Source organism: Garra rufa, chromosome 6 (assembly GCF_049309525.1).
Source record: "Garra rufa chromosome 6, GarRuf1.0, whole genome shotgun sequence".
In the NCBI taxonomy this organism is placed as follows: Eukaryota; Metazoa; Chordata; class Actinopteri; order Cypriniformes; family Cyprinidae; genus Garra; species Garra rufa.
Window position 1 is genome coordinate 47,007,350 of NC_133366.1, and position 19,112 is coordinate 47,026,461.

General features: G+C 36.5%; 1 protein-coding gene across 2 annotated transcripts in view; it reads right to left on the reverse strand.

Annotated features, from left to right (window-relative positions):
- mad1l1 (mitotic arrest deficient 1 like 1) overlaps positions 1 to 19,112 on the reverse strand; it is a 102,322-nt gene that overhangs the window by 67,826 nt on the left and 15,384 nt on the right. For both annotated transcript variants that reach the window (XM_073842928.1, XM_073842929.1), the window contains exons 10-11: positions 12,899 to 12,985; positions 2,945 to 3,089 (exon numbers count right to left, since the gene is read on the reverse strand). In XM_073842928.1, coding sequence (XP_073699029.1) covers positions 2,945 to 3,089; positions 12,899 to 12,985 — 232 coding nt within the window. The remainder of the gene's footprint in view (positions 1 to 2,944; positions 3,090 to 12,898; positions 12,986 to 19,112) is intronic.

Genomic DNA, 19,112 nt, shown 5'->3' on the forward strand with positions numbered 1-19,112 from the left:
CCATTACTCTTAATTAATTGGGAGAAGCACAAAGCGTGATCGTGATTAAAATACAATTAATTGCATTGGGATAAAATTGACTAAATTCTTTCTCGTGTCTAAATGCTGTTTTGTTTGAAATTAGATTTGTAGAAAAGCAGTGCAATGCTATTACTGCCTATACAAAACTTTGAATTAACTGGACAAGCATTTAACGGAGCATACCAGCCACGTAATTAACAACTGAATAATAGAGAAACATATGAGCGTGCTTCCTTATCTTTACTCTTAATTACTTGTTCTGACAGCTCTAATTTTCCTAGGCATTTAGAGCAGCTTCCAGACTGGTAGGCTGGAGGTGAGGATGTTGTAAATGTCTCCAGTGTGGACATCATTATAATCAAACATTGACCTCATTAAATCAAATACCACCTATTTAGGAGTTTATTGAAGCCTTTGTTAATTACCAGTTTACCGAGCTGTTGACAAACAAACAAGATTATTATCCGCATACGCAATAAGGCACCGCTCCAGTGATTTATCAAAATCTTGTCCGAGCCTTTGGAGAGAACTTCATGTTAGAAAGGAGGACATGTTCTAGATTTCTAAAGGAGTTGTGACCGCCCATTCTGCCTATGAGACCGATGTTGAGACAATGCTAATGGGTCATATTAGACTTTTGAGTATTTTCCCCTTCCTTAAAGGCTTCACATAATTTTTCCAACCTCATGTCGTTTCAGACATATGAATATACACTGCAGTTCAAATGTTTGGGATCAGTACGTTTTTTAATGTTTTTTTTCTTGAACGGCTAGTCGCACCGGTGCGACCTAAGATTCTTTTTAGTCGCACCATTGAGAAATTAGGTCGCACTCTAGAGCCCTGATATGCAAATAATTCGCCATTGTCTTCAATCATCTCTCTACTCTGTTTATGTGGTAAGTGAAATTGTATGTACTGTAATGTAACAGGCTAACTTGCTATGTTTTGACAAAAACTTGACAAATGTTTTTGTTTGAATTAAAATTAAGTCACCACACAGAATAATGCTGCATGTTTCAAGGCACTTCAGTGGACCTTTAAAGGTGCCATAGAATGGAAAACTGAATTTACCTTGGCATAGTTAAATAATAACAGTTCAGTACATGGACATGACATACCATGAGTCTCAAACACCATCGTTTCCTCCTTCTTATATAAATCTAGTATTTGCAAAACACCACCGAAAAATAGGTCAATTCCAACATAACACCGACTGTTACGAAACTTTCCCGAGATAGTTACGCCCCCAACATTTGCATCGCCCAATCATCGGTAGCGTCAGTACATCAGTAAAACAAGGCAAGCCACTCAAGGGACACGTTTAGCTTAATGCTAGCGCTAGCCTGTTACATTGCAGTACAAAAGATTTCACTTACCGCATAAACAGAGAGATGACTGCACTGATGATGGTGAATGATGTAGAAATAACTGCCTGATGATGGTGAATGATTTACAGATCTTGAGAATCACTCAGAAGCAGCTGAACTTGTGTGGTAAGTAAGTGTGTCTCTGCATTGTAACGTTACACAGAGCACATGCATCACAGTAATGAGACTAAAATGTCGGCGATTCAAAATGGCAGATTCAACAAACCGCATATTAAAAGCGGCTAGAGCTCCGTAATTAAATATATATTTTTATCCATGTGCGAGCTATAGAGTTGAGCAGCTCTGTGAAACAGCCAATCAGAGCAGAGCTCATTAATATTCATGAAGCTTCCAAATAAGGCAATAACAGAGCATTTCATTCTAGGGACAAATCCTAGGGTTGTAAATGGACCTGTAAAACCGTTTCTGGAGATTTTTTGCCCCTTCCTATGCCATATACCTTCTATGTAGATATCAGAGAACAATTTAAAATATTCTCTCAATGCATTCTATGGCACCTTTAAGAATGGTTAGATGGTTCAAGTGTTTGCACACCCAACAGAAATGATTCTAATGCACTAATTTGATCAAATGAAAATGATTTTCTACTTAAAGGGATCATTCACCCAAAAATGAGAATCCCCCCTTGATTTACTCACCCTCAAGCCATCCTAGATGTATGAGACTTTTTTCCTTTCAGACGAATAGAATCAGAGTCATGTTAAAAACGTCCTGGCTCTTCCAATTTTTATAATGCCAGGGAGTGGCTGTTGAGATTTAAGCTAAATAAAGTGCATCCATCCATCATAAAAAGCACTCCATACAGCTCCGGGGGGAAGTGAATCAATATGTTTGTATAAGAAAATATCCATATTTAAAACTTCCATGTAAGTTTAAGCTCTGGTGAGAATATGGTAGTCTCGCAAGAACCAAGTTTTGTTTACAGCAAATAAAAATCAGTCTCCTCTTATCGAAATAATCCAACATTTTTCTCTACAAATCCTTATTTTGTACTTCTAATTCATGACAGATGATTTGTTTTGTCACTCTCTCATGTATGCACATACGGCAGTTAGTGGAAGCTAAAGATTATGGTTAAGTTTTAAATATCAATATTTTTCTTACACAAACACACTGATTCACTTCAGAAGGCCTTTATGCACTTTATTTTGCTTCTAAATCTCAACCACTGTTCACTGCCATTATAAAGCTTGGAAGAGCCAGGACCATCTGATTGCATTTGTCTGAAAGAAGAAAGTCATATACACATAGGATGGCTTGAGGGTGAGTAAATCAGGTGGTAATTTTCATTTTTGGGTGAACTATCCCAATAACGAAATGTTCTAAAGATAAAATACTTCCTTAGTTGTTGATACTGTGAGCACACTTGCATTACACAATTTTTGGTTTCACCTATTATTCTAGCAAGAAACATAGCCACTTTGGACAGAGGAGTTCTTCGGTTTTGAAATCTATAGGTTGTTTACAAAGTATGAATCCTTTTTGTTTTGACAAGAGTAGCTGAATGTTTATTTATACTTTTTTTTTTTTTTTACCTTGGTGAGTAGTAGGACTCTCTTCTGCAGGCGACGAACGAGCGAATCCTGGTTTTCACGTTTCTTCTGTTCTTCTTGAGCTTTGGCGCGCAGTTGAGCGATCTCAGGCAGGATCTCAGCGCGGGCCTTCTCCACAGAACGAATGCTGAAAGAGACGGATAGAAACCAGCAGAATAACATTAGGATGCAGCAGCTCTGGGGAGAACACAAAGACTTGCATCCTCTATCTCCTGGAAGGTCATTTCCTTATAACATAAAAGCTGCCTTGCGAGTGTTCACAGCTGAATATATGCTCTTTGTTGCTGGGCCGTTCTGGGAAATGGCACAATGTTATGTGGAAGACAGAGAGCCGTAAGCAATTCCCAGAAACAGCCCTGAAAACACCCCCTGGTGAAGTTAAATGAATGTGCATGTCTGATAGTGATTAATCCATATTTATTACAATATTTGGCTAAAATATTGTAATAAATATGGATAACAAAATATAAGTTATTTTTCCTAAATGCATGTTGTGTAACATATTGTGAACATTTTGTAAATGAATAGGTTTGTATTCAATCAAGAGATATTGGATAGAAACAAAACCTCACCTTACAGTTTTTCCTCTCAAATGTTTTTCACAATATGTTTCATCACAACTTTAAGTATAATCCTCCGATGCATAACCATAGAGAATATAACAAGAAGACTCATTTGAAAAAAAAAAATAAACTACCATTTTTCAGGTTCACCATTTTTCTATAATGTGTGTATGCAAAGCAATTATATATATATATATTAGGGCTGTCAATCGATTAAATTTTTTTTAATCGCGATTAATCGCATGGTTGTCATGAGTTAACTCGATTAATCGCATATTTTTATCTGTTCTAAATGTACCTTAAATTAATACTTTTTAAAGTTTTTAATACTCTAATCAACATTGGCATGGACAAATATGGATGCTTTAAGCAAATATGTGTTTATTATCAGTGAAACCATACTCGACATGAAAACTAACTTGTTTCAAATGTCATAGATGTTTTTCAAATAACTTGTTCATGTCTATTAGACACATGAAAAAAAGAACATAGAAACACCAGGTTCCCATTACTTCTCTTTCTTTGCACTGAGCAATTTACTTCCACAAGCTTGTTTATATTATTTGCCGGACAGGGCAGCTCACTTCTTCTGAACAAGCAAAATCTACATTTATTATTACATTTCTTTGCCTCTCGGTGCCCACATACTGTAATCTGATGCAGCCAAGTTCTCAACAAAACTGTTTCCATTGTTTTGATTAAGTATTTTTGTTATCAGACAACCAAAGTAATATGAAATAATAACTGAAAAAAAAAAATCCTGAATTATGATCATGATTCAATCACTGAAAAGAATCATTTACCGGCATCTGGACATAAGTCACTCCCTGCATTATTATCGTTGTTTTTAACTTCCTGTCTGAATTCCTTCAGGATCCTTTGACTTTTTAGGAGTTTACTCATTTAAAGTTATGTGATCGCAAAAACCTGCTTCTTTTTTTTAATGTATTGTTTTGGTTATAATGTACTGATTGGAGAGCCTGGTCTCATGAAAATGCACACTAGCACGACTTTCTGTTTCTATTTGGCGTGCTATTTATAAGCTGAAATTAACTTTGGCGTGCATATGATATGCATGTGTTTGACGTGCATATAATACGCCGTTTTCGCGTGCATAATTGTATGTGGCTTTACGCATCAACTCCACAGCACCAATTCTAACGTACACCGACTCCGCTTGCATTCATTAAATATGCCAGAAGTGCCGGTACGCATGAAAAAGTGCAAGTACGCAAAAGGATAAAATACAGAAGTGCCTGCGTACCGGCCCACTTCAAGCACTGGAATGAACATAACATCTGTTTTAACTGAAAGCGCTGCTCCTCTGCCGCTCGCTGAACAGAGCAGACGCAGATATAAAGAGAGGGAGGTGCGCGTGCATTGGGAGACCTCACGCTCGTTCAGTAAAACCGGAGAGACTATATTAGGTTTGTCCAATTATGTGTTTATGTATTGTTGCTAGACACTTTTCGCTAGGTTGGCAACACTGTGCATCCATTTCTTTAACTATGGGCTACGTAGTGGGTCAAACAGAAAATGTGCGCTGCGTTAATCGCGCGTTAATAAAATTAGTGCCGTTAAAATGAATTTGCGTTAACGCGCTATTAACGCGTTATTTTTGACAGCCCTAATATATATATATATATATATATAAATAAATAAATTCTACAGTTGTGGCCAAAAGTTTTGAGAATTACATAAATATTGGAAATTGGAAAAGTTGCTGCTGAAGTTTTTATAATAGCAATTTGCATATACTCCAGAATGTTATGAAGAGTGATCAGATGAATTGCATAGTCCTTCTTTGCCATGAAAATTAACTTAATCCCGAAAAAAAAAACTTTCCACTGCATTGTTAAGAAGGCTTCAGGGCGTCCAAGAAAGTCCAGCAAGCGCCAGGATCGTCTCCTAAAGAGGATTCAGCTGCGGGATCGGAGTGCCACCAGTGCAGAGCTTGCTCAGGAATGGCAGCAGGCAGGTGTGAGTGCATCTGCACACACAGTGAGGCCAAGACATTTGGAAGATGGCCTGGTGTCAAGAAGGGCAGCAAAGAAGCCACTTCTCTCCAAAAAAAAACCATCAGGGACAGATTGATCTTCTGTAAAAAGTATGGCGAATGGACTGCTGAGGACTGGGGCAAAGTCATATTCTCTGATGAAGCCTCTTTACGATTGTTTGGGGCATCTGGAAAAAGGCTTGTCCGGACAAGAAAAGGTGAGCGCTACCATCAGTCCTGTGTCATGCCAACAGTAAAGCATCCTGAGACCATTCATATGTGGGGTTGCTTCTCATACAAGGGAGTGGGCTCACTCACAATTTTGCCCAAAAACACAGCCATGAATAAAGAATGGTACCAAAACACCCTCCAACAGCAACTTCTTCCAACAATCCAACAACAGTTTGGTGAAGAACAATGTATTTTCCAGCACGATGGAGCACCGTGCCATAAGGCAAAAGTGATAACTAAGTGGCTCGGGGACCAAAACGTTGACATTTTGAGTCCATGGCCTGGAAACTCCCCAGATGTTAAAACTTGTGGTCAATCCTCAAGAGGCGGGTGGACAAACAAAAACCCACTAATTCTGACAAACTCCAAGAAGTGATTATGAAAGAATGGGTTGCTATCAGTCAGGATTTGGCTCAGAAGTTGATTGAGAGCATGCCCAGTTGAATTGCAGAGGTCCTGAAAAAGAAGGGCCAACACTGCAAATACTGACTCTTTGCATAAATGTCATGTAATTGTCGTAAAAGCCTTTGAAACGTATGAAGTGCTTGTAATTATATTTCAGTACATCACAAAAAAAACTGAAACAAAGATCTAAAAGCAGTTGGGCAGCAAACTTTGTGAAAACTAATATTTGTGTCATTCTCAAAACTTTTGGCCACGACTGTACAGCTCTGCTTTTCAGTGAATTGAGGGCAGCTAGCAGGATTGATCTCAATATTTGGCATTTCTAACACTTAGCGGACTGCCGCCAGGTACTGAAATGTATGCAATTTTATGGAGCTCATATTATGACAAAACTTTTTGAATTTGAATTGTACAAATTTGAATTATTGACAAGTGTCATTTCACAAAACTGAATATTATATGGTATTTAACATAGTTCTGAATTCGATTTTTTAAAACTTGAATATTGAACATTTGAAATTGAACACAACTGAATTTTCAAATCGCAGATTTTCAAATAGACATGTATTTTCAAACAGCAGATTTTTGTTCCGATTTCTAAGACTTCAAATATTCAGTTTTTAAAAATACAACTTCAAGTTTTCAAGATGAAAAAAAATTCGGAACATCAAATTCAGTGTTCAAAATTCAAAGCGCAGAAATTCAGATCGTACAGAAAGTAGGTCAGAGGTTATGCACAGGGAAGAGTAGATGATCTACGAAAAGTCGAACGAAGCATTTACTGTGACCGAGAGGGGGCATGTTTGGTTCACTTAGGCTAGTTTTGCCGTGGTCACAACATATTAACTCGTGGGTACGTGATAATACGCCGTGGCCACAAGTTATTATTTCGTGGGAACATCATATTAACTCGTGGGAGTATGCATGTCATGGCAACAAGATCTTTTTGTAAAGATAATGACATGCCGGAATCGCCGCGCGGCTGCTGCCTTCTCTTGTAGTGGAAGCGTTTTGTGCAGTTGAGGCGGTGTTCGCGACGCGGTCACAGTGCGGACGCTGCCGCTCACAAAAAGATTTTAAAAAAATTATCTTTGGCTGCGCCTGCTGCGAAGCTCCGTGTTCGTGGAAGCGGCAGGATTTTGGGTGCAGGAGCAAAACTTGCACTTCGCCTCCGCGCCGCTCCCATTGAAAATAGACACTCGCGACTGCCGCGTCCCGTGTGAAAAGGCCTGAAGTGATTTGTGCTGTTTTGGGAAAGACATTGCTATAGTTGCAAACAACAAGATCACATTTGATTTCATTAAAAATAAACACAACAGAAATGTACTATATGTGTTCTTCTATTTATAATTCATAGTCCCATCATGAATAGTCTTAATGTCAGGCACATCTCTGTATTTTTTATTTTTTTTTTGATTGATCATACTAGGAGAATTACATTACATGATCTTCGTTTTCAACACTACCGACAAATGTTCTATTTGTTGTTAAAAATCTGGTTAAAGGACATAACATATTTTTATCTCTGGCGGCGCCTGACGCAAAGAGACGTAAGTGGCAGTATTTTGACTGCAGGAGCACCGCTTGCCTGTTAACGGATCGGTTCTTTATATTTCATATTTGTATATTATTATTATTAAACAGTAGGCTAATACAATAGGCCTAATTTTATAATAATTATATTAACTGGTTAGGGCTATATTTATTGTTTTATATGCTTATTTCCCTTTCAGTTCGTGTAGTGCTTTCATTAACTCTCTGTATAATTATGCTAGTATTATTAATATGCTAAAATATTTTGCAAATACTGTAAACGCCTGACAATTATGCCAATTAAGTTTTTACTTTATTAATGTATTTACCCCAGTTTGTGACGATAAATGAGCATGTTGTGTTCATTGTGTTTCAAATGAAACTGCGTGAATGATTTATTCCTTAACTATAAAAATGTAATAGTTTATCAATAAGCCGAAATTAAATATGTTATATTCACCCTTTAATCTGCACTTCCAGTAAAAATTCCTCGTCGGCAAAACTTTCAGAACCTGAAGTCAAGAGATCTCAAGTATGATGCAAAGCTATAGACAACTAACACAACCTTTTATAGCCCGCATACTAATAACAGCCTAGATATGTATGTAGTCTAATTTGTTGGGGAGTCGCTCTCCAAACATCGGGTATTAAAATTGCCTTTGAATACGCGTGCGCGTTTTGCATTCAGTTTCGTTTTACGCAAAGCCGTGTAACTATGTATACACTGCCATCTTGTGGCCACGACATATCACGTACCCACGAGTTAATATGATGTTCCCACAAAATAATAACTTGTGGCCACGGCGTATTATCACGTTCCCACGAGTTAATATGTTGTGACCACGGCAAAACTAGCCTAAGTGAACCAAACATGCCCCCTCTCGGTCACAGTAAATGCTTCGTTCGACTTTTCGTAGATCATCTACTCTTCCCTGTGCATAACCTCTGACCTACTTTCTGTACGATCTGAATTTCTGCGCTTTGAATTTTGAACACTGAATTTGATGTTCCGAATTTTTTTTCATCTTGAAAACTTGAAGTTTTATTTTTAAAAACTGAATATTTGAAGTCTTAGAAATCGGAACAAAAATCTGCTGTTTGAAAATACATGTCTATTTGAAAATCTGCGATTTGAAAATTTAGTTGTGTTCAATTTCAAATGTTCAATATTCAAGTTTTAAAAAATCGAATTCAGAACTATGTTAAATACCATATAATATTCAGTTTTGTGAAATGACACTTGTCAATAATTCAAATTTGTACAATTCAAATTCAAAAAGTTTTGTCATAATATGAGCTCCATACAATTTTACACTTTTTTGATATTGCTGTTGCGCAGTTTTTGTGTGGTGTCACTGTTAAGATAAAATAACAGACATCAAAACAGTAGACAAAATGGCAGGACGTATTTATATGAAAAGAAGCTGTTTGTTTGTGTGCGCATGTGTCTTCTGGAGATAAAGGAAGGATGTTTGATACAGATAGACTTTGACTGGAAGAGCACTTTTCCACTTGACCTTGCAGAGTGAGAGAAATTACCCACAGCAAGAGTTCAATTCCATCAAATGTGCTGGAAAAGTGTGTGCGGGTCTTCGTATCTGCTGGATTAAAGGCAGAGAAAGTGCTAAGACTGTACGGGTGGATGTAATTGTGCTTTCTGGAGGTAGTTGACAAGGGAAATTTGTTTGTAGGAGGAGGGCGGGTGAATTTGTGTGGGCCTGCGTTTGCAGGAGCGAGTCAGCATGCGTGTATGTATGTGTGTGTCCTCATAGCTAAATTGATTAACTCCTCTCATCTCTTCCAGATGCTAACTATCCAGCCCAATTTGAGCTGTAATGAAAATCATCATGGCCTGCCGTGGAGGGTCAATAAGACAATAATGCACAATCTAATCACAAAACCATACTCGTCTCCTATCAATATGACCTCAGCACATACTGAGGCTTATTATGCAAATTGCCTCTATTCGTTAGTGAATAGGGTAATTGATTTAGTTGGCCCAGTTTCTCAACATAGAAGGAGTAGCTTAATGGAGTGATTCAACCAAGCGAACCACATGAATGCACGCCAACACACACAAACACATGTATGTAAGGCTGCTATAAGCACTTGCATTACAATAGAACGAGGGTGATTTTACGGTCCATCACATTATTCCATTACGGAAATATTTCACAGCCACTGCACTTCTATTTAAAGGTATGAAAATGATCACAAAAACAGCTGAGGGTACGTCCTCCATATTGATTATGGTCTGGTGCATATTGCAGCCTATTTAGGACAAAATTCACCTATAAACATGCATCCAACATGTTGCTGGAAATGCATATCATCAGAATAACCAGCCTTCATGTAGCAAAGTGGCTCATTCGCTAAAGGTGCAGCCAAAGGCTGTATAGATATAAAGACGGTGCACTTGTATTGCTATGAATTGAAGAAGCTTCAACACACTTTATGGCGGCTGAGATTGAATAGATTGAATAGGAATAGATTGAATCTTAGCAATATTGCAATTAGAGCTGGGCGATAAAACGATAACGATAATTATTGTAATACAATTTTCCTTGATAAAACAATAACAAGAATGTTAAATGTTTGATATGTTTATGTGCCACAAGCGGATGCGTTCAGATGTGTTTACTCGTGCTTACTTGCTGATAAGTGTTGGTCACGCGATCACTAAACAGTGCTGTAATATCCATTCTGAAGCACTTGAATTCAGTGAAGAACAAATGACTCTGTTAATTAAACTAGTTTAAGGCCAGATGAAACAACACTGGCAAACAGGAGAAACACTGTGCACAACGATACAATCAGAACTGCCATCATTTACTAGAGTAACACTAACTACACCATGGTATTGTGGCAGAAATGTGGGATATTCATATCAAATTGTATTGTTTTATTAATGTGGATGTGTATTAAATGTATTAAAGGAGTAACAGAATATAATTACAGTATTTTGTGATTAAGCTACTGTGTTTGTGCATTTATACTCTATGTATTTAGACTACCGTTTCATACAAATAGGTGGAAGCCATATAGTTACAGTTTTACCATGGTATTTAGGTGCTATATGCATGGTTTTAACTAGTTATCATGAACTAAATGTATGCTACTGCGGAAGATCAATGGTTAATTTGAATTAAACTCAAACAGTCGGAAGGTTGTTACAATTTTTACAGATGTTACTGTTTTTGATTAGGGACCATAAATGTAAATCTTCATCCTAACTCAAGCTACTGCCAAATGTGCATTTCTAAGCGACAAAAAAGGTAATAATATTAATTGTATAATATTAACTGTGCTGAACAAATGCATTAAAGTTAGCTAACACAAACCTGTTTCATGATTTGTAACAATATCACTCATTAGAACATGCAGAAACTAAGAAATTAATTCTTCTATCAAAAACGACTGAAAAAGTGTAAAGAACTCAAAAACGAGAAGTGTTTGTCATGTTCTGACCATAAAGAGCAATTTAAAACCACAATTAATGGTCTGGTTTCTACAATTTTCACTTAGGAGCAACAGAGATTGTCATAATGTCAACATCGAATTATAGGAAAAACTTGATCATTATCATTTTTTTGGCCATATCATCCTGCCCTAATCGCAAAATATATGATTTTATATAATCAAAATATGGAAAAATCGTTTTTTTTGCTATATTGCCCTGCCCTACTTCAGGAGCCATTGTACTCAAAGTACTCTTTTATATAAATATAAGAAGTCATTGCATCACTGCAGCTCAGGTTCCTATAGAAACCCAAGCGACCCACATAAATATTGACCTTTTTTTTGTGCTATTTGGATGCAAGAAACAATATCTAGAAGACAGTTCATGTTAGATTTTATTCCTGATACAAAATATGTAATTAAAAATATGAGTTCAGTATTTCCCAATTTAAATAGACAGAAAGTTGTCTTATAACCCTGGAAGTGGTTCAAATATTTCATATTTGTCACAATGTCACATCATTATAAATTATGACAGTAACTTGTGTGCTGTTATGGTATATTAATGCATGCAATTACTGTAAAGTCATCTGCTACGTGTTATCCAAATGCATCAACAAAAATAGTTGATTTGTACATTGTGATTTATTGACACTGAATTATTGAAATGTATTGACACCCCTCGTTTAATTGTTGCCAGGGTATTACTACTGCAGTACCACAGGCAATTGCTGATTTGAAAGCAAAATGTCATAGGACATTGATCCAAATCTACTTCAAGTTCTGTCTGAAATTAACAACAAGAACCAAAGATTAACAAAAAGTATTGTTTTTCACACACTCGACAGCCTCCACTCACCAGAGGTGAGTTGCTTTGCAAATAACAGGCCCATATCTGATAGAAACACATTAATAAGTCATCAATAAAAAGAAAAGGTTCTGGAAAGAACAAGACAGCCCCAACTTCTTCCAAGAAGAACTTGAAGAAATGACAGCAGACTCATTACTTTGCAAAACTGTTTTAGACGACATCATAGTTCATAATTAGCCCAATCTCAACACTCAGCTCATTAGTGAGATCTGATATTGTCAGAGTTTCGTTTGACTTGACTGCTCAAGTGACGAGCCGCGCAGCGCCGACACGCACCAACTCCCATCGACCAATTACCGTCTGACAATTAGAGAGAGGGAGAGACCAAGATAGACTGAAAGAGCTTCAAAGAGATCGGCTAATGCTGGCCGGCAAAACTCAAGAAAAGACCCCATTACTGCCTTTGAAAGAACGGCACAGGATGAAAAGAGACCCACATTAGAGGCCTTGTCAAATAATGACATTTTTAAGCAGAAAAACAGACATGAACCCACGTAGAGTGTCGTTTGAAAGAGAGAGAGAGAGTCTGTCCCAATCTATCGCTGGAGGGACAGATCACACGCCCTGGAGTAGAGCTGTCGCTCACGAGTGAAGGTTCAATAGAGACTGTCCATCTCAATTGTTACAGAGGATGTCAAATCTTACAAATCATGCAGTGACAGCGGGGTTCGACTATATCAAATATTTAATCTGAAATTGCTTCAGTTCATACCTACAATCAAATCTGTGATATAAAAGAAATAACTTTGGAACTGCAGTGTTAAAGTCTCAGAGTTACCTCCAGACAACTTTCTTAAAATCAATGAGTGATGAGTCACAATTTAAGACCCAAAGTCAGTGATCTATATTTTTTAGTGCATGTGAATGTGTGTATTTACCTGCTATTGAGTGTGTAGTTCTGCTGTTTCAGGTTCAGTTCTCGCTGTTGAATCTGTATCACCTCCCTGGACAAATCCTCAGGTTTCCTACAACAAAATCATTTTAAAGTAAGAGAGAAAGACAGGCATTTAAAAAAAAAAGAAATCTACTAGCACCAGATGAATAGGGCACAAAAAGGGCCTGAAAAGTCCAATAAAAGCTAATTTTCATTTTCAGCAAATGGACACTTAACCTTCACAAAATGCTGATCATCCACCTCAAGAGGACAAAATATATCACACAATTAAGTGAGTCATTTATAATTCATAATTATGTTTGCAAGGTGTAAAATTCTAGCAACCCTATTTCCTAGACTGATGTTCAAAAGTTTGGGAGCAGTAAGATTTTTAAAAAGAAGTCTCGTATGCTCATCAAGGCTGCGTTTATTTGATCAAAAATACAGAAAATAAAAAATAATATTGTGAAATATCATTTTGATGTAAAATAACGTTTTTCTTTTTTAATAATATAACTATTAAATAATTTAATTTTAATAATAATTTAATTAAAGCTGAATTGTCAGCATTATTACTCCAGTCTTCAGTGTCACATGGTCCTTTAGAAATTATTTTAATATGCTGATTTATTATCATTCCTAGAAACAGTTGTGCTGCTTAGTATTTTTGTTGGAACTTTTATCAAAAATACAGTAAAAAAAAAAAAAACGACATTTATTTAAAATAGAAATTTTTCTAACAATCTACACTATTGTTCAAAAGTTTCTTTTTTTTTAAAAAAGAATACTTTTACTCAGCAAGAAACTGTTAGTCAAGATGATAGTAAAGACTTAATTTGTTAGAAAAGATTTGGATTTTGAAAGAAATACTGTATCACAGGTTTAAAAAAAATGTTGTGAATATAATTCTAATAATAAACCAGCATATTAAAATTATTTCTAAAGGATCATGTGACACTTAAGACTGGAGTAATGGCTGATAAAAATTCAGCTTTTCACCACAGGAATAAATTATATTTTAAAGTATAATTTATGAGAAAATATTTTATATTGTGATAACATTTCACAATATTACTATTTTTCCTGTACTTTTGATCAAATAAAAGCAACCTTGATGAGCATAAAAGACTTCTTTAAAAAAAAAAAAAACATTACAAGTTGTACTTGTTACGCCAGGCCAGTACAGACTGTTGCTGATCCCTCTGCTGCTTCGCTGTTTGCTTCCTGTTTGGCAGCCATATAAAGAGGGCCATGCCAAACTGGAATTTGCAAAGTATTATTTTGCTCCTGCGAACTCTACCAAGCGTTTTCCCTGGTTTCCTAGTTTCTGTGTTTCATAGTCATTTCCTGGTTCTGTTTCAAGTCTTAGTCATAGTTTTGCCTTGTTTCTTTGTTTTGTTTTCATTTATTACTTACTTTGGACTGCCCTCTTGGATTTTGACCCTCGCCCGCTCATTGGACTACGCTTTTGTCTTGCCCTGGATGTTCCTGTTTTGCCAGTGTTTTTTACCCTGCCTGTTTACCACGATCTGTCAATAAAGCTAGCATTTGGATCCTCATCTCCGTCGTCCTTTATAACTGTACTGATTCCAAACTTTCAATGGCAGTATAAATTTGAAATCTAATGTAAAAAAATAAAATAAATAAATGAATAAATCATAACTTCTTTGTGGGTGTTTTTTCTCTGTGTTATTTTATTTATTTAATAATTTGTTTATTTATTTTAATTACTCTTCAATGACATAAGTGCATCTAATCAAGAATCTGACTGTATATTTTCTAGCAATGCATTTTGTATGGGGTGACAGACAAGTAAATATTAATTTTGGCAGGTATTTAAAATAATTTTATTTTCAATTAATCATATATTAATTCAACAGATTATGTCAATTGTGATTTTAATTGTTAGACAGTCAAGCAAATCAAAATCTCAGAGGTAAGACAAGTTAAAATGATTGTTTTACACTGAGGTGTTTAAAGTTGAGATGAGACTGAAGTAGTGACCCTCTTGCATACTGTGATATAATATTGAGTATAACAAATCATCAGGTCAAAAAAGTAGAGACTTGGTTCTATCCATTGCTTAATGTTAGAATTTTATGTTATGAGCTATTCACTCAAAAAATGAAGGCGGATCTGAATGAGAGATTGGATTGTGGGGGCGGAAAAGTCTGTAATTTCACCAAACTACCAAGTTAAGACATTTTATTAAAAACTGTCAAAAAGGTAAAAAAAAAAATCATGAATAAATTGTTCACAATTATTCATGTGGATTTAGAAAACAGATAGTGTCTTTAAAGGAATAATTCACTCATAAACTAAAATTCTGTCATTAAGGACTCACCCTCATGTTGTTCCAAAACCGTAAGACCTTTGTTCATCTTTGGAATATAAATTAAGATATTTTTGATTAAATCTGAAAGCTTTCTTAACCTGCAAAGGTAGCAATGGATCTACCACATTCGAGGCCCAGAACGGTAGCAAGGACATCTTTAGGAATAAAACGATAAGACATCATAGAAATAAAACAATACGAGCCCATACAGACTTTATACAAATAGGCAGTGATGAGAAGAGCAATAAATATCAGTGCTGATTCCAAACATCCTCTTTTTAGCGAATACAGTGCCTTGCAAAAGTATTCATACCCTTCATTTTTTTCACATTTTGTTTTGTTGCAGCATTATGTTAAACTGCTTTATGTTACTTTTTTTACCTCATCAATCTACATCTCATACACCACAATGACAAAGCACAAAACTTTGCAAATTTATTAGAAATAAAAAACTGAAAAGATCCCGTTGCATAAGTATTCATACCCTTTTCTGGGACACTCGAAATTTAGCTCAGGAGCATTCATATTGCTTCTAGATGTTACTACACTTCGAGTGGAGTTAAACTGTGGCAAATTCATTTGAATGAGTCTGATTTAGAAAGGCACACACCTCTCAGAAAAGGTCTAACAGCTGAAAATGCAAATCAGAGCAAAAACCAAGTTCTGAGGTCTAGAGATGCACCGATCTGGATTTTGGGGGCCGATCACCGATCACCGATCACCAAAAGCAGTATCTGCCGATCCCGATATTACCGATCACAGCGTCAAATCCATAAATTCTTCAATATTGTTGTCTCATGTACAAACATTGACATTGTATTATTAGTATAAAAAGTAGGAAATGAGAAAGTATCATGAATTGACCAGTTTTATTGCAGGCTGAGGCAAATTTCAATATTGAACACTCTCAAGACTCTCATAGACAACTTGGACTCAGCTTACATAGAGTAAGTGTTGCTTACTATCTTAAACTGTCTTTTGGCAGTAATTATGTACAACACAACATTTCACTCTTTTAGAGCTGACACAATTTGTAAACTATGAACCTTAGTTTTTCTGTGGAAAAAGTTAAATCTAATAAAAGAGTTAAATCTTAAAATAAAAAAATGATTATGTGCAAAACACACATGTGCACCATAATAAACATTTAACTCTCAGGAGGCTCTTTCTTAAAATCACAATTTAGAGTTTAGCAACAAGCTTTTTGTGGAAAAATAAAATAAATATGCCATACATATGCATATACACATACATATACATATACAGGGTGCAATTTGTGAAAAAAAACAGAGGGGGGGATGCTTTTAGAAACTTTTTTTTCTCTCTCCATAGGGAGAGGTTGACCAAACTGTTACTGTAATCTGTTAACAACGCGCATTATACCCGTCTTTTTAGGCAAGAACCAGATAATGAGTGTCAGGTCATGAATTTTTTTTAATATGACAGAAGCTGTATTATGTGATCACAATTTAATAAAAACATTGTATTAATAGTAATGGTTTAATTTCAAACAACGAATACATTTTATAGAGAAGGTGAGCAAAGTATCAACGGAGCTTTTTGGAAACTCAGAATCAGTAAACCACTGCGTCGCAAAAAGATTCACTGTTTTGAAGCGCTCCAATCGGATCGCGAATCATTTGATTCAGTACGTTCAACTTCAAAGCGCGTATGGCGAATCATTTGATTTAGACGACTTTAAAGCGCGTATTGCAAATAATTTGATTTAGATCGGGACGTAGGAGCGGCTTCGCGGGACGTTTTATCCCCACCGTGGATAAAAATAATTCAGCAGAGGCAGGGATGCATAGACCAGAGGGGAGGAAATCCCCTCACCGGCGACGTCATCTTCAGTGTTAATGCGTTGTAGAGACAAAGAGTACTTCTATACTCTTTGGTAGAGACAGCCACGCCCATTGGGAGACCCTAGTCTGAGAAGTGGGAATGCGTGCTCTGGCGGCTGTTTGTTGTTGTAAACGTCATCTGATCGGCCTGCTCTGATCTATTTTGAGAACTCCGATCAAAACCGATAGCGCCCCTATCGGTCGATTGCGATCGGATGCCGATCGATCGGTGCATCTCTACTGAGGTCAAGATAACTGCCTTTAGAGCTCAGTGACAGACTTGCGTTAAGGCAATGATCTAGTGAAGAGTTCAGAAAAAAAAAATTGCTGCACTGAAGGTTCACAGAAGCATGTAGCCTCCATTATCCATAATGGAAGACGATTGGAACAACTAGGACTCTAGAAAATGTCTGCCAGCCCCCATCCAAGCTGACAGAGCTTGAGAGGTGAAAAGGTGAGGCAAAGAATGGCAGATAATTGCCAAATGCAGATGTGCAAAGCTTGTCACATCATACCCAAAAATACTTGAGGCTGTAAAGGTGCTTCAACTGTATACTGAGTTAAGGGTATGAATACTTATGCAATGTACTTTTTTCAGTGTTTTATTTTTAATAAATTTGTAAAATTTGCAAATCTGTTTTTTGCTTTGTCATTATTATGGTGTATGGAATTGATGTGGGGAAAAACTAATTTAAAGCAGTTTAACATAATGCTGCAACAAAACAAAATGTGAAAAAAAACGAAGGGGTACGAATACTTTTGCAAGGCACTGTGTCAGAGGCTACCATCGGGAAAGAGACAGAGAATGCCAATGTGTAAAACTAATAGACTGAAGCTTTCATTTTGTTCCTGCCTCGATAAAACTGTTGAACTCTACCAAGAACAATGCACCTGTGGCATATTAGCACCTTACAGTGTTTTGTGCTTTACATATTTAATATTTTATACCTATAAACGGTCTTATTTTGTAAACACTGTATGTTCTTAATTGTTTTATTTGTTTTATTTGTCTTATTTATTATTATTATTGTTTGCTTAGAGCAATGCTGTAGTACTTTGCCCAAGACAAATTTCCTCTCTGGGACAAATGAAGTTTATCCTATCCAATCTGTTAAAATAGTCCACGTGAGATCAGTGGTTCAACTGTAAGTTTATAAAGCAATAAGAAAACCTTTTGTGCAATGAAAAAAAAAGATTTTATATAATTTCTCCTCTTGCGTGCCAGTCTTCGGCATGCGTTTATGAGAGCACAACAATCCATGCACTGTCGTGAACTCAACAACTGTGTTCTAAAGGTGAATGAAGGTCTTGCGCATTTCGTGAACTCAATGACTGTGTTCTAAAGGTGAATGAAGGTCTTATGCATTTGAAACGACATCAGAGTGAGTATTCAATGACAATTTAAATTTTTGGGTGAACTAACCCTTTAAAACAGTCTACTTTTCATGCAAGGCTATTTATGATCCACAAAAGTTCATTTAAAGCATCTAATAGCTCTGATAAAAATAGTTTTCCCCCTGTTGTAATGGTACACCGGAGTGTACAGTCGTGGCCAAAAGTTTTGAGAATTACATAAATATTGGAAATTGGAAAAGTTGCTGCTTAAGTTTTTATAATAGCAATTTGCATATACTCCAGAATATTATGAAGAGTGATCAGATGAATTGCATTGACCTTCTTTGCCATGAAAATTAACTTAATCCCGAAAAAAACTTTCCACTGCATTGTTAAGAAGGCTTCAGGGCGTCCAAGAAAGTCCAGCAAGCGCCAGGATGGTCTCCTAAAGAGGATTCAGCTGCGGGATCGGAGTGCCACCAGTGCAGAGCTTGCTCAGGAATGGCAGCAGGCAGGTGTGAGCGCATCTGCACGCACAGTGAGGCCAAGACTTTTGGAAGATGGCCTGGTGTCAAGAAGGGCAGCAAAGAAGCCACTTCTCTCCAAAAAAAAAACATCAGGGACAGATTGATCTTCTGCAAAAAGTATGGCGAATGGACTGCTGAGGACTGGGGCAAAGTCATATTCTCCGATGAAGCCTCTTT